At 44.4% G+C, this 20,663-nt stretch overlaps 3 protein-coding genes and 1 pseudogene across 10 annotated transcripts in view; 1 reads left to right on the forward strand and 3 right to left on the reverse strand.

Moving 5' to 3' along the window:
* Positions 1-3,528, forward strand: part of LOC109644838 (leucine zipper putative tumor suppressor 2 homolog) — a 21,387-nt gene extending 17,859 nt beyond the window's left edge. For both annotated transcript variants that reach the window (XM_069517312.1, XM_069517313.1), the window contains 2 exons: positions 64-210; positions 837-3,528. In XM_069517312.1, the coding sequence (XP_069373413.1) occupies positions 64-210; positions 837-1,544 (855 nt within the window). In that variant the 3' untranslated portion in view covers positions 1,545-3,528. The remainder of the gene's footprint in view (positions 1-63; positions 211-836) is intronic.
* Positions 3,045-11,427, reverse strand: LOC109644839 (PDZ domain-containing protein 7-like). 2 transcript variants are annotated; one of them, XM_069517310.1, is made up of 18 exons: positions 11,288-11,427; positions 10,505-10,585; positions 9,916-10,189; positions 9,255-9,392; positions 9,003-9,177; positions 8,738-8,914; positions 8,448-8,595; positions 7,433-7,493; positions 7,166-7,343; positions 6,788-7,014; positions 6,546-6,710; positions 6,302-6,417; positions 6,050-6,141; positions 5,856-5,947; positions 5,668-5,739; positions 4,841-5,449; positions 4,655-4,755; positions 3,045-4,391 (listed from the first exon to the last, which is right to left on the reverse strand). In XM_069517310.1, the coding sequence occupies exons 3-18, from the start codon at positions 10,076-10,078 to the stop codon at positions 4,176-4,178; spliced, it is 2,730 nt and encodes a 909-aa protein (XP_069373411.1). In that variant the 5' UTR covers positions 10,079-10,189; positions 10,505-10,585; positions 11,288-11,427; the 3' UTR covers positions 3,045-4,175. The 2 variants fall into 2 exon arrangements, with proteins under 2 accessions (XP_069373411.1, XP_069373412.1); XM_069517311.1 differs by lacking the exon at positions 11,288-11,427 and having other exon boundaries at positions 10,505-10,638.
* Positions 11,428-12,096: 669 nt separating this feature from the next.
* Positions 12,097-14,456, reverse strand: LOC109642672 (peroxiredoxin-like 2A; annotated as a pseudogene).
* Positions 14,457-15,545: 1,089 nt separating this feature from the next.
* Positions 15,546-19,586, reverse strand: dydc2 (DPY30 domain containing 2). Of its 6 annotated transcripts, none has more exons than XM_020107565.2 (8): positions 19,453-19,586; positions 18,548-18,703; positions 17,755-17,871; positions 17,267-17,383; positions 16,809-17,012; positions 16,117-16,269; positions 15,808-15,912; positions 15,546-15,656 (listed from the first exon to the last, which is right to left on the reverse strand). In XM_020107565.2, exons 2-8 carry the CDS (start codon positions 18,692-18,694, stop codon positions 15,627-15,629), a joined length of 873 nt encoding a protein of 290 aa, XP_019963124.2. In that variant the 5' UTR covers positions 18,695-18,703; positions 19,453-19,586; the 3' UTR covers positions 15,546-15,626. The 6 variants fall into 6 exon arrangements, with proteins under 6 accessions (XP_019963124.2, XP_069373420.1, XP_069373421.1 ...); XM_069517319.1 differs by lacking the exon at positions 19,453-19,586 and adding an exon at positions 18,954-19,089; XM_069517320.1 differs by lacking the exon at positions 19,453-19,586 and adding an exon at positions 18,925-18,989.
* Between the last annotated feature and the right edge of the window lie 1,077 nt (positions 19,587-20,663).

The following is a 20,663-nucleotide window of genomic DNA, read 5'->3' on the forward strand; positions in this document are numbered from 1 at the left end:
GCTCTACCCAAATCAAACATCTACTTCCTCTGCTGAGTTCATTGAGATCATTTTTGTTTGCAGGTTTATCAGCTGCAGCAGGAGAAGAAGAAGTTGCAGGAGGACTTTGCACAGCTCCTAAAGGAGAGGGAGCAGCTCGAGGAGCGCTGCAGCTCCTACGAGCATGAGAAGATCCAGCTGGGGCCTCGGCTGGAGGAGACGAAGTGGGAGGTGAGCAGCGAGACAGTATATGGTTCTAAGAACGCACCTACAACAGTTTCATCTCTCAGCTTCTTTAATTATTCAGCTGTTACAGACTCCAGCTGACGACGGAAACATGATCACTGTCACGAAGACATCTCTGTTGTTTCTGTGTTTGTGCCTGAGTCACGTCAGGTTGATTTCATCAGCAGTTGTGGTGAAAATAACTCCCATGATCCCACACTGCTTCTTGATGTCATTAAACTTTTGTTTTTGTTTTGATGGAGAGCCCCCTAGTGGCCAAAGTTACACATTGCTAGGTTAAAGTGGAGCCTGTTACTTCTATTACCATTTAATATGTGCACTAACAACTAACAATTATTTTAATACCTAGAAAACCAACCAATAATTTTCTTTTTTAATAGTTTGAAGTTTGAAACATCAGCGCTCATGATAACCTCATTAAATATCTCGTTTTGTTTTTAGTCCAAAACCCAAAAATATTTAATCTAAGACAAAGAAAAGCTGCAAATTCTTACATTCTAGAACCAGGAACCATCAAACATTTGAAATTACCAAATCTTAAAATAGTTTACATTTAATGTTGATCATCTAATTAATTACTTGGCTGATGGTTGTAGTTTGTCTCCCTTCAGGTCTGTCAAAAGTCGGGGGAAATCTCATTGCTGAAGCAGCAGCTGAAGGATGTGCAGGGAGAGTTAGCTCAGCGCGTGGGGGAGATCGTGTCCCTGCGAGGTCAACTCCGAGAGGCTCGCGGTGAACTGACCAACACCCAGGTCCTGCTCCAGGAGGCTCACGGCACAACCCGCACACGGACGCTGGAGCTGGAGGTGTGTGAGAACGAGCTTCAGCGTCGCAAGAGCGAAGCAGAGCTGCTCCGAGAAAAGGTCGGACGACTTGAGGGAGAGCTGGTTCATCTCAGAGACGTTTTGGCCAGTCAGGGACCAGGGAACCGACAGTGCCAGGTGTTCCAGGAAGCAGAGGAGCACATGCTCTCCTACGACAGTGACGAGGCGAAGGCCCAGAGGCAGAGCAGCACCGAGGCCCTGCAGAACATGAAGGCGCAGATGGACAGGATGAGGGCCGAGCTGGCCTTCGAGCATCAGCGGGCCGAGCAGCAGACGGGAAGCTTCGAGGAGGAGCGCAGGATATGGCAGGAGGAGAAGGACAAAGTGATCCGCTACCAGAAGCAGCTGCAGCAGAACTATGTGCAGATGTATCGCAGGAACCGAGAGCTGGAGCTGCTCCTGCAGGATCTCAGTCAGGAACTGGAGAGCAGAGAGGAGGACGAGGGCAGCGGCAACGAGATAAACTTTGACGAGGTCGCCGCCACAGAAATCTGACCCTCGTGTCTCTCCATCTTTTTTTAATTTGCACTACTGTCCGCTAAAACCCTTTCACCTACACGTCACAGATGTGGTGTCTTTGTGCTGTCGAGAGTCTGCGGAGATGACAAACACTTTAGTTCTGCCTCTAGTCCCGCTTTAAAAGCCAATGACGCCCATTAGTCATTAGTCGGCCGCCTCAGTCCTCTGCCCGTCCATTAATGTCTGCGTTGGTGTTTGCACCAACTAACCAGACGTCGGCGTTCTGCTCCGCTTTCACAACGTAACACAGATCTGTTGTGCATGAGTAACTTCCACCTGTCGCTGTCGCCCCGCTGGCTTTAGCTCCACACAGTCATGTCACTCTCTGCGATGCGGGGAGAATTCTGTTGTTTTGATTTTCCGAGAAGGAAACGATCCCAAGATACGTCAACTTCCTTCCCTTCAGGAAGACGGACTATTAAATTGGGACAAACGTGTGAGTAGACTGTAAATAAAGATGTACAACGTGTTTCCACTTCCTCCAACCACCCGGAAATCAAACCAAACCATCTCAGATACAAACGCTTTTGGAAGCTGTCATGGCGTCCGTCTTTATTTACAGTCTAAACAGTATAAACAGAATTGGTTTGTGGTCTGGACTCTAATGTTCTAAATTGTTCTGCCACACTCAAATTAACGCAGAAGGTCCAGTGGAGATAAGATCGTCTGTACAGTCTGGTAGGATTGACCATAATAACAACTACTCCTCAAGTCCAGCGCTCATGTCAGCAAAGGGCCCGAGTCGCCTCTTATCCGTCTTTGTCAAACACTTGTCTGACGTCAGAAATCACTTTAAGTGTAAAAGTGGCCGATGATAAAATGTGGATAAGGTGTTTATACTGTTCATCGTGATGTAGTTCATGTTCTAAAGAATAAATAGGACTTTTTTTACAGCCGGTGTTGACTTGGAGAGCACATGTTTCTAAAAACGGCCCCGGGCTTCTCAGCACGAGCTTCACCGGGACCAATCACCCCCCCCCCATTCACCGTTCACTACAACTGCTTCAATACTGAACCGTCTGATTTCAGGTGAAACAGTAGTGAGGATATTCTGAGAGGGATCAGAGGCTGCGAGGAGAAGTTAGGAGTTGGTATGTTATACACACAATACACACTTTGTACTTCATCCATCAGGCTTTGAATTCTGGAGTACTTCATTCTCACCTCCAATCTCTACATGAAACCATGTAGTCGCGTGTACAACAGAATGAGTCACCACATGTGGCTCCAGGGGGCGCTGTTGTAAAAGATACATAGGGCTTTTATGCAAAAAGTTGATGAAAGACAATTTAGAAATATGACATTTTATTTTGCTGTCTACTACAGAGGAGGGGGTGATGCATAAACCAAAGCAGCTCCGTGAAGGTCCGTCCTCAGTGGTTATATCTACATCTGTGGTTTTCCTACATGTTCAAACGTCTGCTGTGAAAAAGGCCGACTGAGAAAGTTTGTTGTTTAAAGTCGAGTGAATGTCTGTTTTTGGCTACAGTTTTTTTTTAATATATAGGAAAATATGGTACTTAATTACATCAATGCAAAAAATACAGTTTGCCATAAAACAGATGAGTGACCCTGTCCTGCACAGAAAACACTGCAGCTCCCGTTATTCAATGATGGAGACAATAACCAGGAAATATTAACACTTTTAACTCCACAACCACCGTTTTGACTAAACAGTTTCACACAGTAGCTCAGATCAACCTGTAAAAAAACAAATGTGTAGATTCAGTCAACAGAAACACTGGAGTGCTTTTATTTTGAAAAGGGTGTCCTACAGAAGTGTGACATAATGGACAGAAAGCAGTTTTCCAATACGATGCCTCATGTTGGTGTGGATGTTTGTTCTGTTTCCTCAGTATAATTTTATAATCCAATATTTGTATGAAGACATTAAATGTATATTTTCATGCTGTACATTTATTGAACAAACTTGTTTTAATTAAAAAAAGACTAAATTCGATCTCTGCCTGTCGTACACGGACATTTCCTCAACTCAACTTCTGCCAGAGTTTATTTTACCGTTGTTGTTTTGTTGCACCAGATTAAATCCACATGTCAATTCTGATTCTTGTAATATTACAACTTTATTCTTGTAATATTGTGATCTTATTCTGAAATCTCAGGTTGTTTTAATACCTTTTAACCGTATAACAGAAATAAGACTCTTGGATTTATTTAGTTCAAGTGTACATGTAGTTAAACTATTTACAGATTTATCTGTAGTGTCTGGTTTGTAATCCTCCTCAGCGGCAGTTTGGATTATTTCATCATTTATATATAATATATATATAAAACAGTGATTTCAGTCCACAGGGCTGTTAAAGGCACTCGGGTTACAGTTTGTCATCCTGCATATTTAAAAATGAAAGCTGATCCATGACACATCGACTTGTGTGTCCGTTCATACACTGATGAATGTTAACACAATGTCCAACGTAAAAAGAAACCCTCCATCTTGACCTAAAGGCATCAGGAGCATCTTTCATTGTTCCTCCTCTAAATCCATCGTCTCGATTCTCCTCGTGTCCCCTGAGCTGCTGCTTCAGCTCCTTTGTTACTCCTCGGCTCAGGAAGTCACCAGCATCTGTGGCGTCACTTTAACAAAATTCAAGTGAATTCAAGTGTCCCGTCTCCCTCTGCGTTTTTATCTAAATTCACCACCGGTGTCTCGTTCTCCTGCTGAGCGGTTTTGGGGACTTTGACGACAAACACCATGGGGTCTTTGGCCTTGTTGCTGAAGGCTTTTCGGATGACGTCGACTGCGTGCAGGTGGGTCACCGCGTGTAGGGAGACGCCGTCCACAGACACCAACTCAAATCCAGCCTGGAGACACAAGACGGAGGGGTTAGCTCAGAGACAATGACCATTAAAGAGGGACGCAGAGAGACAAACGTAGTCTTTGTGGAGGAGCTCTGCTGAGGATCTGTCAGCTAACGGCTCTCACCTGCGCAGGTGGAGGTGGAGGTGCTCTCCCAACTACCTCCACAATCATGTTTATAATCTTTGGCAAGTATCATCATGAAATCAGCATTAAATAGGATTTTATGTGTTTTCATGAAATATCTAGAAAAGGTCTCAAATTAAACCTTGAGCACTTCACAGGTGGAGGCGGCTCCTCCAGGAAAGATCTTCTCGATCTTCACCACCGGCTGAATCTTGGACTCCATCCCTCCAGATATACTGATGCCTGCAGCGTCAACACAACAGCAGAGACAGTAAATATATTTAAATATCTTTAAAGTGTGACGTGACTTAGACGTTGAATCAGTTACCCAGTGACTGTTTGGTCTTGGAGATGCTGACAGTTTTGAGCTCGTACTCCGGTTCAGCGTCCGAGCCATTGAGTCCGTTCTCGGCGGACGCCCGATGACCGTTCATCTGTTCGACTTCTTGATCTGGACTCGAACCAAACACCTGCGACAACAGCGGTCGACTCCTGCGAGCGTCACTCTGCAGCGTGAACACGGTGTCTTTACCCCGGCCTCCGCTTTTCTCCTTTTGGCCTTTAGGGTGGCTGTTTCTAAACGGGGGCCGTCCCCTTTCTGTGTCCGCCCTGTCCGAGGCCGAGTGAAGCGACACCTCGTCGAAGTGCACGGAGCGGATGGTGCCGATGTCTGTTCGGAGGCGAGGGCTGGGGTCGTCGTTGTGGGCCAGCAGCCAGTTGGGGAGCACGGGGCTGGCTGAGCGGGGTCCAAGCTCCCCGGAGTCTGCGTTATATCCGTCCACCGGTATGTCCAGCAGCGGCGTGAAGGACATGGAGGTGTGGGGCCTCTCTTTGGAACGCAGGGGCCCAGACAGACTGAGTTTCTCCAGCTCCTCCAGTAGATGGCTCTCCTTCTCCACCTCCGCAGCACTGTGGAGCTCAAAGCCTCCTTGGTAATCTGCAGGGAAAGGAAACGGTCCTTTAAAATCAGTTCACACACTCATAGATATCAGTTCTTTAAATGTGCCTCCTTCTTTTCATCAATTGAAACTGTGAAAATAATTAATTAACAATATATATATTCTTAATATTGCAGAAAACCGCATTTTAATGACTGCGTCCATAACAGATCAGACCCACGAAGGTGATATGGTCGTGGAGGTGAAAGGCACCGACCTGGGATGGGAGTGATGAGGCGGCGTTTGGGAGCTCGACCAGACGTGGGAGAGCGAAGAGGAGGAGTTCGAACTGAAAGAGGAAAAAGGTGAGAGAGATGCTGGTTTACAGATATTACCAAAGCAACTGTAAAGAACTGCAAAGCTGCTGCAGCTCAGATACAGGAAGTTGACGTGGATCATACGCACCCGAACGATACTTGAGGATGTCGTACGCCTCGACTTCAACAGGAGTCACCACGTTGTTGAAAACACTCAGGTCAGACGGAGGGAGCAGCATTCTGGGAAATTTGACATTTTTTCATATTGTTAATAATAATAATAATAAAATGAAGATAAAAGAAAATGTCATAATTAAAATAATTCCTCTTTTACGTTCTTACCTGACCTCCCTCAGCAGCAGCAGCTTTTCCGGCCGGTCTAGAACGGCCAGCAGGTGGCGTATCAGGTTCTCCACTGACCGCTCTGCTGTGTACTGCAAGCGTAATAATTAATTTAATTCATTTAGCAATATTTACAATAAGTGATACTACGCTTTACTACGTTTGAGCTGTAAACTAACTAAAAGTCCAAAGGTCGTCGCCACAGCAGCTAAAACCTTTTTTCTCTCTCCAGCTGTGAACTGATGCTCTTACCCGCCGGCACGTCGCCATCACAGCAGCCACCTCCTCCTCGGGCAGCAGCCTGCGCGCCATGTCCTCCACCACCCTCAGCATCTCTGGGTTTGGCATCGCTCCGAGCTTTCGGCCCTCTGGAAACAAGAGTGGAAGGACGTCGGTATAATGTAACGTGTATCTACAGCACAGTAAATCACATATTAATACAAGTTGAGAGTAATAATCAGTAAAATGTTTTCATGAAGTGTAAAGACCCATCTACCTTTGCTTGTCTTGTCTGTGGATGGGGACTTGGAGCGCCCCCTGGAGGCGTCCTTCTTGCGCCCGCCCTTGAACAGCAGGTTCACGAAGGTCTTCGAGCGCTGCAGGGTGCTCTTCTTCTCTGGCTCCTTCCCTTTCTGCTTCTTCTCTTTCTTCTGCGTGATTTCTACGACGGGACACCAACAGAAGGTCACTTTTGACGTTCAGCTGCTCCATCGTTTTTTTTGAAATCTCCTGCCTCACCTGCCACCGTGACTTGGCTCTGCGACCGGCTGATGGGTCGGCTCGGCCTGCTGAGAGCCAGCAGCATGGACGTCTTGGGAGACTCTTTCCTCCCGCTGTCCTCCTCTCCGTGGATCATCGTGTCTTTGAGCAGAGTGGTGCATCCCAGGCTGCGGGTGGTGTCTGCACCCGTCCTCTGAGAGGGGAGGTCCGTCTGGATGGCGGTCTCAGTTCGCTCCGACTCAAACCTGGACATAACAACGACGATGATCACGTCTGATCCCGTCTGTATGTTCACACGTGCTTCTTTCACAACTTAGTGAAGCAAAATGTCACGTACACATTTTTTTTTTTAAGATGCCTCAAGATGATAAACTCTAAAAACGAGAGGACCCTGACCTCTGGTCCTCGGTGGAGATGGAGACGTCCACCATGTCTGAGCCAAACGGCAGGCTGGGGGGGAACATGACCTGCGACAGGCCGCTCAGAGAGCTGACCGGAGTCCCAGATGACAGAGACGAGGCGGACGAGTTGGAGTCCGAACCCTGGGACGAGGATTTCTGAGTACCGTTGGCCACTGGGGAAGAAAACCGGAGACGATCAGGGTTCTGACAGAGAACTGATCTGAACAGAAATGGATTTCTAGATAAGGAAACGGATACATACACTTATTGAGCCACCTGTATTCAGCCACCATCTCCTTATAAGCAGGGTATCGTCCTGCTTCCTGTCAAGATATGGCCGCAGATATGCAAATGAGATACAGTGGAGAGCTTGAAACTTTTATGGGACGACTGTATTTGATAAAGAGTAACTCGAGATGAACACATCATACACCATCATCTCCTCCGAAGCATGTTTCCCTTCCTGACTTTCTAGTAACCTCTGACAGTTGCGATGCTTTCTAACTCCGGCCCCCCGGCTCAGTTTCCACGCGGCGCAGCGAGGGATGCCGAAACGTAACGTGCACGAAACACTGGCTCCGCGCTTCGATCAGCACCTGATCCCGGCCGCCTGGTGAATAATGCACACGCCCTGGCTATTTTTCTCCGTGTGAAACCCAAGCTCCGACGAGTGAAGTGAGCGAGGAATATTACGACTGCACGCCAGCTGTCGGGCCTGCCACACAAACCGCCGCCGCTCCAGCCACTGTGCAGCGACGCGTGAAGTCAGTGTTCAGGTTTTCTCGTGTGTGAGGGGAAGTGAAGAGGAGAGGAAGGGGAGCGGGTCAGAGAGTTAACGCATGTCGGGTCATTGAATAGAGGCCGTGATGAAAGACAAAGTCATTATGGAGCGTGATACAACTTGTTCAACACATTCAACTCATTTCAACTGTTAGATCAAGAGAAGACAGAAATTAACTTCATGGTACAAGAGTGCTCGTCAGATTGTTTTCTTTCAAACTGCTTTGTGCGCCACGTCTCCAGGAAGTTGAAATTAAAACAAACAAACAAACGGACATCTCTCATAAGAACATTCAATCTTTTTGTACCAGAAAGGCCACTGGCGCCTCTCGCTGGGGATGATGTCATTACTTTTACGTGCTGTCCAAAATGTCTACACAACGTGCGAAGGCGCCAAAGCGTGGCAGGAGAGAAAGTTCTAACTCAGACAAAATCCTAACCTCCCCGGTGGAGCATCGTGTCGCCTGTGAAAAAAGGTTGCACATCCTCAATCTCACCTTGATGGTCAGCATGACGTGTGTGTGGCTCTTCAGCACCTCCACCGCGCTGCTGTGGCTGATGTCCTCAAAGCTCACGCCGTTGGCCGCCAGGATCTGGTCCCCCATCTTTATTCCGTTCTGCTCAGCCAGTCCACCGGGATCCAGTCTGAGGCAACGAGACAAAAACTAAAAATGAGCCGAAAGCAGGGTTTGTATTTGGATCTGCACAAATATCAGTCCCCCGAATATGAGTGATAGATCCATGAACGATTCTCTGGTGAAAACGTTTGGGCAGCAGAGACACCTACTTAGAGACGTAGATTCCCAGACCAAACTCCTTCCCCCCCCGGATGTTAAAGCCGAGGCAGTAGTCATCTGAGGTGGTGTAAAGGTGCACAATCCTCCGGAGGGCGCTGCCGGAGCTGGCCTCCGACGGCGTCCTCCCGCTCTCCTCCACCACCATACGCCTGTGAATCAAGTCCACCCTGGAAAAAAGAAACAGGACTCAGCGACGATGATCCACTTCACCACACTCGGTCACAATCCGACGACGCTTCTTAAATCCTGTGTCACCAGGTAGTCTTCTCTTTGGAGTAGCGAATGCCGGGGACTTTGCCGACTCGTCTCACCACCATCCTCAGCCGGTTGTTTCCTGTCAGGACCTTCACGGCGCTGCTCATGGTGATGCTCTCCAGGCTGATGCCATTCACCTCCACCAGTTTGTCTCCTACGAGCAGACCCGCTTCCTCTAAATCAACAGAGAGAGAACTCCGTTAACAACACATCACCAGAGCCTCGTTTCAATAACGCGGCACTTCCTCTCACCCGCTGTGCTGTGGTCCTCCACCTTACTGACGAAGATGCTGAGGCCGTGTTCGGAGCCTCCGCGCACGCTGAAGCCGAGCTTCCCATCCACACTCTTATCCACAGTGATGGTGTGGAGGTCCTCGCTGTCATCTCCACCTGAAAACATCACGCCACAACTTCTCAGACATCTTATCTCTCTACGTTTCAAAGGATTTACAGAAAAGTTCGGCTCAAAACTTATGATGTTGCTTTTAATTCATCTCAAGCTTTAAACTTTGCTTTTACTTCCTTTTAATCTCCAGGTTTTAAAAAGACACTGGAACTGAACATCCAATCAGAAACAAGATGTCACATTTTAATGATGAAGCCATTTACATATTTGTTTTTATTTACGATGGAGGGAACACTGATGTCTTTTGAAACAACAGTTGTCTATGGCTTCATGCTCTGTATCTGTCTTTAATCAATTATTTACTGATTCGTGTATGAAGATGTTTCATTTAGTCTTTAAACCAGTGAGAAGAAGATTGAGATTCACTGATGACTCATTACAACATATGAGTAAAAGCATCCTTTCAAAATGTGCTTAATCCAGATCCTCATTTTAAAACAGGAGTAATAAAGTAATAAACGGGACTCAAGTCGTCTGTGATGTTCACCACACACAGCTGCTCCTCACCGTCCACAGGGGAGTTGATGAGGATGACCCGGCCCATGGGCGAGGAGGATCGGATTCCACGCCGCCGCTGCTCCTTCTTCCGCAAGAGGTTGCGTGTGGCGGTGTGCGACCCCTGTGGGCCGGGGGTCTTCTCCCTGCGGGACGGGTCTGACGAGTGAGCCATGGAGGCGGGCGGGGTCCCCTTTCACACACACACACAGCTCCGGGCCGAGGCGTCTACAGCAGCATAGAGCAGAAGGAAGGGGGTCCTCAGGCGGCTCTGTGTGTCCTGGAACTACACAACACAAAAATCTGCATCTTACTGTAAATACCATATATATAAATATATATATTCACATGTATAACACACAATGTACACATCCGTCCATTGATAGAGTATTTATTGTTTAATTTACTGCTTCTTTACAGTACTTGTACTGTTTACAACCCACACAACCAGTTGACTTGTGTACATATACTCTCATGGTGTAAACTTTAACGGTGTCATTGGTGTTTCCAAAGATTCTGATTAATCTGACTTGTGACAGTCGTACACATTGTGACTTTCTATCTGTGTGATTGTGGTGTTGTTGTGATGAACCAGACTCACCCTCGCAGGTTGCTGTGCGACGTGACGGCGGACTCTCTGGTCCATTCCTGCCCATGTTGCATGTCTCTCACCTGTCGGAGTCTCAAAGCCACACCAGCAGTTTGTACGTAAACACACACACACACATCAAAAACACTAATTCAATAAGCTATGTAAAGATTCTCTCTATTTTATCTAATTCTATCTTTAATTTTCTATTTTAATCTATTTTATACTTCTGTGTGGTTTCTTGTTTAGCTCATCTGTTGCAGACAAGTGAATTTCCCCAGTGTTTAGTTTATCTAGGTTTATCTTATCATAACTTAAATTATCTTAACGTATCTCATCTTATAACTTAACATATCTTTTCTTATTATATTATCTTATTTTAAGATATCTTATTATATCTTCACTTATCTTGTCATGACTTATCTTAACATATCTTATCTTATCTCATCATATTTTAACATTATATATATATATATATCTCTAAACTCTCCCCTCAGGACACGCTGTGGTTTGTCGCTGCAGGTGATGTGAGAAACAGGATTTCATGGGTTTATTTAGACTTGACCCACTTAAGAGTCAAGATGTCACATGGTGCTGGTTACCTTGGTTACATGCCACTAAACTTAACCCGTGATAACAGTGTCCTCATGGCTTCACCCCTCCCCCCCCCCCCCCAAACCATCTCCTCTGTCGCTGGCAAACCACATCACATTCAATAAAGTTTCATATTCAACAAGAAAACATTTTACTTGTTCTGCAGCGTCTTGTCAGAAATAAAAAAAATTAAATACTCACCACATATTTCAGCTCGAGTCGACGAACAGACGATAAATCTCAGTTCACACAAGTTTTATCATGAAGAAGAAGATGCGTTGATGAGGAGCGAACATGCTTTAAATCCATCTCATGTCGGGTTCGAGTCCACCTGAGACAAAGCTGCAGGAAGGACCTCTCACCTGTCTCTCTGCAGCACCGAGGACACGCCCCCACGACACCTGGATTGGCTGGCTCCAAGTCAGGTGGGAGCATTTGATTGGAGGAGGGACATGTCAATCAACCTGTCAGCACTCGCTGTGAAGAAAGGGAATGACGATGTTTCTAAAGAGATGATTCATTTATTTTAATCATCATAAACTGTTAGAATCGCTTCTGATCCATTAATTTACATTTAGTTGATTATTTTCTTTAAAGATACTGAAACACAAACATTTGATTTTTGAATCTAATAAAAAGTGAATATTCTCAGTGTGGCTCAGTTAAGTTGACTACATGTTATGTTCCCATCACAGTAGTTTATGTAATGCTGCTAAACAACAAACTCAGATGAAAACATCTTTTGTTTTAATCCCTGGTTCGGCAGCCGGAGTGTTTCTGTGGAGTTTGCATGTTGTTGTGTCTGAGAGAGTTTTCTCCGATCTCTTCCTCCTCCAGTCCAAACACTCTCAGACTGTGGTTCGGTTAATTGACTCTAAACTGACAGAGCATGAATGATTGTCTTTCTACATCTGCCCCTGTGATGCACTGACGACCTGTCCAGACTGTGTCCCACCTCTCGTCCAACGTCAGCTACGACCCCTCAAAGAAGAAGTGATGGAGATATTAGATGCCTGGATGTATTTGCTTTATTAGTTACAGGTCACAGTCTCTTGGCTCCCAAGAATACACAACGGTGTCACCGATATAAAGGGAACTGAGATGTTAGATATCAGGTCTGCTTCCTCTGGTGAGTTTAAAGACAGACCGTCATTAATACGCTCAGATCCTCTTAAACACAGTCACACCCCAAAATGCATCCTGGTTCCCCTGAGAGATGTTTTCTGCTTTTTTTTAATCTTCAATACAAATTGTTATATCTTCTCCATCGGCAGAAGTTCCATTCCGATTCTTCTGGCGGCTTTGATGACGTCTTCAGTGTTGACTTTATCCCCAAACTCGATCTCTCTGTGCTCCAGAAGTATTCCCTAAAAAACAGACAGAAAACAGTGAGAGGGTCCACTCGTTTTATTTCTCTTTGAAACGATTTGTGATGACTGATTTTACCTGCTGTCCTTGTCCAATGACGAAGACCCCACCGAGGACAAAGCCCTCCCCCAAAACGTTTCCCATGAAGCCATTTTTGAAGGCCCTCAGGCCGTTCATCCACACCCCGAGACGAAGGAACGCCAAGAGGCCCATCTTCCGCTGACGGGGTCCATAAAAACGCTTCTGTGATGAAAGCACACAAACCAAACCCCCTGGAGTCATTCATGCCGACCCAAACCGATTCCCCACACATTCTGAAATACTGGCTGAATCTGGTTTGAACGTCTAAAAGGAACATCGACACAATAAACAAATTCATTGCAGGAAGAAAATAAATAAATAAATAAATAAAGTAGTCCACCTTTTCATCCAAGAAAATCTCGCCCTTGAAGTACGGCCTGAAGTTCTGGACCTCGGTGCCGACGTCCTCCTTCACCACCGCGTACAGAGGAACCCCGAGCTCGTCCAGCTGGGGCTTCAGAGAGGACAGCTCTGCAGCCTCCTGCAGCACAAGAGGGAGAAGAACTGTTGCTGTTGTTTACTTCTACGAACAAAAACAAACTCCTTGTAAACAGGCACCAGGCCTCCTTTTGTACATTTCTGTGAAAAAGTCGTATCTCAAATAAGTTCTAATGTTTGGCTTCATTTCAGAACATCGTCCATTCTACGAGTCGTTTCTGGAACATCTTATAATTTGTCAGTGTGCATGGGGAGACGCCTTCTGGAGAATAATAAACTAACAGTGTAGTTATAAACCTTTCTCCATGTTAGCAGATGGCACAGGGACCCAACTAAAAGGTCAAAAAAAAATCCTCTGAAGAAGGTTTTCGGTCATTTTAGGTCGTTCTCATTACACTGATGAATGTTCATGTTTCTCATGCTTCATATACAGGATGTTTTGGCTTCCTTTCTGAATAGTGGGAGGAAGTGGAGGGCGTCGTCCATATTTATAAACAGTTCATGGTATCAACCCACATGAGTAAAATGAAGAATTTGGAATTGCCAAATGTCCCAAAAGATACCAAATATGTTTATAAGACAAGAGACAAGAGGATGTCTAGAATGAGAATAATGATTTTTACTGTAGCGTCACCACACAGTCTATGAAAGATTGTGGAGAGAGATTATTTGTCTAGGTTGTGTAATAACGTTCTTTCTTCATCACAAGCCTTGATTTGATTTGCAGGAAAAGGCCCGTTTGGCTCCTGGAGCAGGGAAATAATGGTCAAATTGATTCTCACTATATAAATAATTTCAATTCAGCCATAAGAAGTACTGTGTTGTGTTGTGATGTGATTGTGATGTGTGTGTGTGTGTGTGTTACCTCTCTGCACAAAAATCATCCAGGCCTCCGCACTGCCATGATGACAGCTCCAGACTTCTCCCACAGACACTTGGCTCTCAGTGTTTTCACCTCTGAACACACAGAAGTGGTGAAAGAGTGGAGCAACAGATGAACACGTTGCCACTGGACAACAGCTCTGATCACACTTTGATTAAAATATATATAATCACATTCTGTGCTGGATAGAAACCTTCTGTCTCACCTCCTCTGAGAGTTTTTAGCTCAGTTTCCTCCAGATGTTTGAGAGTGGCCTTCAGCGGTGGAGTCAGGAACATGTCAGTGATGAAATTGGTCACAGCGGTGATGAGGCCGAGGACAGACGCCACCACGTTGGCCACGACTCCCGCTGCCATCTCTGTCCTCAGTGTCGCACACACTCCCGAGGGGCTCCAACTTCCAGCTCTGATCCTCGCTATGTGTCCACACCCCCCGTCCTTTATACAGCCAGAGAAGTTGATTACATGCAGCTGTTTGATTCGGCATCGAGTCTGTGGCGCACAGACGCGTCATTACGCACAGAACCACCGCCTCTGGCTCAGAGGTCAGTGCGGAAACTGCAGCGTCATGCGACCAAAGCACCACACATTACGCAATGTTTGAGCTGAGTCACAAGAAGGGTTTGTAGTCTGCGAACCTTACAGGAAATTAATCACTTCAACACCATCAACACAATCTTTACACGAGTTCAACAAACGTCTTTGTACAGAAACATTCACACAAAAGTCACCAAGGCCCAACTGGCTCCTTCTGAAACCACATTTAAATTCACTGGATCCAGAATTTAAGTTGGATCTGCTCACTCATAAATGTACTGGAGAAATCACCTAAATTTAGAAACAAAAATTATTTAAAAAAACGTTTGGATTAGAGGAAGCATCAAGATGATAAAATATAATATAAAAGACAAGACTGCGCACTTTAAAATCCCAAAGTAAATACATTTATGTAAGTTGAAATAACAAAGCTTAAAAATGTGAAATAAGAATAACGTTAAAACAATTGCAACTGGAAGATGGAAGCTTATTGCATTACATATCTTCATTTGATCTGAACACAAACAGCAGCCGCCACATCTGTAGAGAACTTTACGATCCATTGTGTCGCTGCCTTTTTAAAATGGCAGAGTTTATATCCACGTCGCTGTTGATTGGACAACACCTGAGCCCTGCCTCCTGTGGCTCCACCCCCAGAGTCTATACAGGAAGCCAGCTCACCTGTCTTCCTGAACACGGAGAGCAGCCACATGGTGGAGGCCTCAGCCCTCAGAGTTTGGACTGTGTACGTGAACAAAATGTGAGTTTGCCTTGTTTGATGGTCCATGTGCGAACAGATTGAATTTATATTTGTAGTTTTCTTACTTCAGTGGTAGTTCTGACAACTTTTGAGTTAGTATGTTTTGGTTCTCTTTGTTATCTTTGGGTATTTTGAAAAATGGCTTTAAGTTTTATTTTTGAATGTATGAAGTATTTGTGCAGCTCATCTGACTCCTGGGAACTGTACGCAGACATTACATCCATTTTTAAATGGTCATGTATGAATATGTTGCAGCCGGCCTTGCAGCCGGCCTTGTCCCCTAGCCTTTAATGGGTTAAAGATGGATCTATATACGTGATATTATATTATATGTTTGTTAGAAACCATTTCTAAATATTCACAGTTGAAATAATGAATCTGAAACCCTGACAGTACTCATCCTGAAGTTTCTTTATTTGTGCATTTATTAAAAAGATGAATGATGGGTTGATGGACCGTCAAACACTGAGTTGGTCAAATATGATCGGTGTCATTTTCTTCTTCCTGAAAAGAAACACAGAACTTAGTGGCAGATGATTCTCACCTAAAAGATTTATGAATAAGTAGCATAGATAATAACCTCATTCCTTCAGACACATGATGTTTGTGGGAACGTTTGAAACGAATCATAAATAACTTTTGGTGTTTTTTTTACCTTCTCCTCAGCGTTGTCCTTGTCAGTCGGAGATCTTTCCTGATCCTCTTGTAAAGTCACTGTTCCCTCTGCGGAGCCGTCAGGGGTCTCACCTGTGTGTCCTGCCTGAGATGAGACCACAACAGTTCTGATTAAATGTTTGTCATTTATAACCATCTCTAGGATGTTGTCTACACTGCTGCCTCCTCGAGACCTGCTTTTCTTCCTCAATATGTGGAAATTAAGAGAAACGATCTACACAAGGTTATATAAGAATATATATATATATATATATATGTGAATGTTCAGTCGATTAGCTAAACAAGACACCTTCTCCGTATCCTGAGGAGCAGGAGAACTTGAGTTGTGTGTCTCCTGTTGCTCGGTAGAGAATGTCTCCTCTGGTTTGAGATCATCAGCCTTCAGGGGTGACTCCACCAGGCTGGAATCTGCAGGTTTATCGGTTTCGTCTTCAGCAAGCTTCTGGTAAAGTGGCGTGATGCAGAAAATGAGTAGAGAGTAGTAGAAAGTAGGGAAAACGATAATAAAAATAATCCTTTCATCCTGTCATCCTGCTCTTCTCAGCCTGAAACATCTGTATTTTCTTCCCCTTGACACCTGAGGCTTTGCTGCTTGTGTCTACTGTCCCTCATCTGGTCCTCACTTGTCTCAATCACTCAACCTGTGTCTCTCCTTGTTCTCCACCTTGTATCTCTTGCTTTCTATAAGGCGATCACTGCCTCTTTAATATGTCAGGGTTTGAAAACACGTCGCTGCTGATTGGACCACACCGCTGACACACCCACCAAACGAGACAGTATAAAGAAAGTGATGAGTAAACCTCTTCAAGTAGAAACTCTTTCCTTCACAGTGAAATATTAGATTTCTCTCCGCTGTGTTTAACATCTAATCATCTTTCATGTGTTATGAATTGGACGCTGTGATACAAACCATCCAGGTGAACAGATGACGTCACAGGACTGAAATAGTTTGGGTGTAATTTGACCGGAGGGTCTCATCACCTCTTCTTTGTGTTTGTCTCCTGCTTGATTGGTGCTCCCCTCCTCAGTTTTCTCTTCTTCATCATTATCATGTTGCTCCTCTTCTGCTTGATCGCTCCTTGACTCCCCTCCGACCTCATTGCTGAGGGTCTCTGTGAGGGGAGAGCTCGCCTCCTCCACAGGTTCTCCCTCAGCGGACCCCGGGCTGGCTACAGTATCTGTAACCTGACAGACACACCATCTCCGTAGAGCATTTGACGCCAATCATCTGATGGCTATTTCCACACCATGCAAGGCGAGTCATGCACAGACGTATCAGAATGAACGCATCACCCAGCTCCACCACAAACACCTCAGCAAAGACCATGAATCAAAAGCAGAGGTCACAGAGAAGACCGGATTTAAAAGGAAAACTACATATGATCAGGGAGGAACCACCACCAGAAGCACACAGCTTTAAAATCTACTTTTTAAATCACCTCCTGTTCATCTTCACCCTGCTGGTTTTCAGGACGAGTGTTTGGTTTGTCCTCCTCAGCAGCTCCTGTTGGGGCTGGCTTGGGTGAATCAGATCCTGAAGCTTCCATTTCAGAGATCTGTTGACGTGTTTATGTTCATACACATTTTGTCGAACTGTGATGTGATTCGTTTTTGTCGGATAGTTCGCAAAATTACAAAAAAACTTCTGGACGGTTTACCGTGAAACTGAGTGGACGGATGTGCTATCGGTCAAATTCTGAGTGTGGATCCAAGAATTTGTTTTTCACTTTCTTTAACATTGCAAGAGTTTGTTTATTGTGACATTTTCTTCCCTGGGAATAATTAATGGTTAAAAACATCTGACATATTTGGGGAACTGATATCCAAGAGTGATTTGTAGATAAGTGTTTACGATTTGGTGCGACTTGATTCAATTCAAGCGGACTGTTGATGTTCCTTAAAAAACATCTTCGTTTGGTTAACCTACTTTTTCCTCCAAGGCCTCGTTGATATTCAGCTCCTCCTCCCCAAGCTTCTCCTGGTGCAGCTCCTCCCCTCTGGCTTTTGCCTGCTCCTGCTCCAACAGAGCTGAACGAGCCTTTTTCTGCAAATTAAAAATAAGTGGTTCAATGTCAGGAAAGGACCCAATTACACTTTCGGACAACTGGTTCAGTTGTAGGAGGCTTTATCATCCATTCTTTTATTTCTTCTTGTGAGGCAGCTGTTTATCTCCAGACATGCAGTGTTAGTCTGTCAGTTCCTCAGTCAAAGCTAAAGGTGGAAAGGTTTTTACTACCATGGTGCCAGCAAGTTAAATAGCTTTACAGGGCTCAGCCTGAGGAGCTTAGACGGTCTAAGACTGTGTCAGCCTTTACTACAGCTCCTAAAACCAGTTTGAAGATCAGGGCCTGAGTTGGTAGTTGGATTTGGCTGCTACGCTGTTTACCCCTGAAAAGAGTTTTGTGGTATAGTGGTGAGTAGATAATGAGTGAATTCATTTTTTCTGGGTGAACCATCCCTTTAAGTGATTTGCTGTCTTTGATTTTAATGATATTGTATAAATTAGCTTCTTGTCTTTGTTTTGTTGTTTTCATTTGTCTCGTGTTTATGTGTTTCTCAGGTGGTGAAATGATTTAGTGAGAGTTCTGTGGTGAACATCACAATTGAAGTTTGATCTCTGGGTTGTTGATGAAGTGAATTAATGGGTGTTTCCTGCTGGAGGTGTCAGCATGTTGTGTAATGCTGCCCCCTGGTGTCAGGAGGACGAACCAGCACTTTACCTCCCTGTCCTCCTGGACATTGGCGTTGTTTTTGAGGAGCCAGTGAGCCAGATACAGGATGGGGTTGACGGGGCGCTGCTCGGCCACCTCAGCCAGTCCGTCTGCCAGACACTTTCCAAGATGTCTCTGGATGTACTCAGAGTCCATGTTTGCTTCCTAACGCCAGGAAACATGTTTTATTAGAAACTACATGTGTGTAACAACAGAACCCCCCGTAAACATTCATATGGCCAAAGTAAACAAAGTGGTCATAACTCCACTGTGCATTGTCCAATCCGCACCACAATTATTTTACTGTGTGGTCTGCACTTGATGGCGTGGACCTTAATGCGTGATTAATGACACTGCCCTGAGGCGTACCTCTTAATAACATATACCTTCCTGATAGAGCTGTCCCAACACTTACTTGAATGAACGTATCAAAAAAAGTCTCAGATTATATGTGGATCTAATTTCTCTTCTTCCTCTTCTTTGTTCCCTGTTTTGCTTTTTGACATATCAAAGACTGTCAAGTTGTCTTTGATGTTACAGCCATCTAAATCTATGTAAACGGAAATAAAGCGACATAAAAGGGATGAAAGGATTGGTGGTGTAAAGGGGGGGGGGGGTGCACAAGAAATTTTCAACCCTCCACCTCAAGTTGTTTGAAGTTTTCTGATGTACTAAAAAAATAAACAAATACTCAGAACTGAGTCAGAACAGTTTTTTATTGTGTTGTTAATAGAATATTAAATCATCCACATTTTCTTACTATATTTTGCTGTTTTACTCTCAGGTGTAAGATTTCTCTCCCATACACACACACACACACACACACACACACACACACACACACACACACACACACACACACACACACACGTCGTTCTATATAAATTATAAGACAAATAAAACAACGTATTTACCGAAGCAGTAAAGAGAAGAAGAGTAAACACGAAGTTCTTCACTCAGCGTCCGTTTCTTCTTTAGGAGCCGGAAGCAACGTCCATCTTTTGTGTACAATCTATGGTCCGGATGTAGCGACGGTCTCCATGGTAACAGTGTCGCGTCCTTAATACTCCCCTCCTTTAGATCTACATTAAATAGTTCCTACTTCCCACTACATCTACTACTACTGCTACTAATACTACTACACTGACTACCAATACTACTACATCTAATACAACTAATGCAACTACTACAACTTCAACTACTACTAATACAACTGCATCTACTACTACAACTACTACTACTACAACTACTAACAAAGCCAATATTTACTCCATTGACTGCTACTGCAATAACTAACACTAATACTAATAATAAAACAAAATAAAAGATCAAAGTAAATATATAATACTACAAACGAAATTAAAGAATGTTAAAAAGTAAGAAAAATAATAAATAAACAAGATTAAAAATAAAACATGATTATTTACATTTTAAAAAGCATACACAACACATAGAACACAAACATGTTGAAATACAAACATGACATTGACGTGTGTTGATAATTGCATATATATACATATAAATATGATCTTAACCAAAAATAGGAATCTTAATAAAAGTCAGAAGTATTTGATATCATTTTATTTGCCCTGAAGAAGGTGGGGGGAAACTGCAGCAGGCTCCATTTCCAAGAAACCAATGACACCAGTTTACATTTGTAATCATAGATATCATTTTCCTTGTATAATCATACCACGCACCTTTCAGCCAAATATAGCCTTCACACTGACAGGGCGGCTTAGCCAATCAGACGCAGGCCTGGACCTCTCAAATGACGCTGTAATCAAAAATCAGATCTTTTTACTAAGATTATCATGTGTAGTGTAAGTGTTGTGTAACCCTCTCTAGAGCCCGTGTTGGGTTTGTCTGGTCGTTCATAGAAACGTGCCAGTGTAAGTTGGAGCACACAATCCCAAATAAACTGAGAAAGGCTCATTCCGAATTCAAATTTGAGCCTGTATGCAATTTAAAACCTAATTCTGAATATTATTTTCAACTCATTGACCGGAAACACAACTAAACAGTGGATATTACCCATGACCCCTGGCGTCCTGAACCAGAAGAGCTGCTGCTGTAACAAATCTGCCAAACTCTGTTTAGAATTCTTCATATTTTAAAAGTTTCC

Source organism: Paralichthys olivaceus, chromosome 21 (genome assembly GCF_024713975.1).
Source record: "Paralichthys olivaceus isolate ysfri-2021 chromosome 21, ASM2471397v2, whole genome shotgun sequence".
NCBI classification, from domain to species: Eukaryota; Metazoa; Chordata; class Actinopteri; order Pleuronectiformes; family Paralichthyidae; genus Paralichthys; species Paralichthys olivaceus.

Excerpts from the sequence above, each read along its gene's own strand:
- dydc2 (XM_069517317.1), bottom strand. Across the intron at positions 15,913-16,116 it reads CTCCTCAGGATACGGAGAAG|GCAGGACACACAGGTGAGAC; the intron begins GTGTCTTGTTTA and ends GTCTCATCTCAG. Across the intron at positions 15,657-15,807 it reads AGGACAACGCTGAGGAGAAG|GAAGAAGAAAATGACACCGA; the intron begins GTAAAAAAAACA and ends GTTTCTTTTCAG.
- LOC109644839 (XM_069517310.1), bottom strand. The coding sequence starts at position 10,078 with ATGGCTCACTCGTCAGACCCGTCCCGCAGGGAGAAGACCCCCGGCCCA. Across the intron at positions 7,344-7,432 it reads ATACAGGTGGCTCAATAAGT|TGGCCAACGGTACTCAGAAA; the intron begins GTATGTATCCGT and ends TTTCTTCCCCAG. Across the intron at positions 4,756-4,840 it reads CAAGACCAAACAGTCACTGG|GCATCAGTATATCTGGAGGG; the intron begins GTAACTGATTCA and ends TTGACGCTGCAG.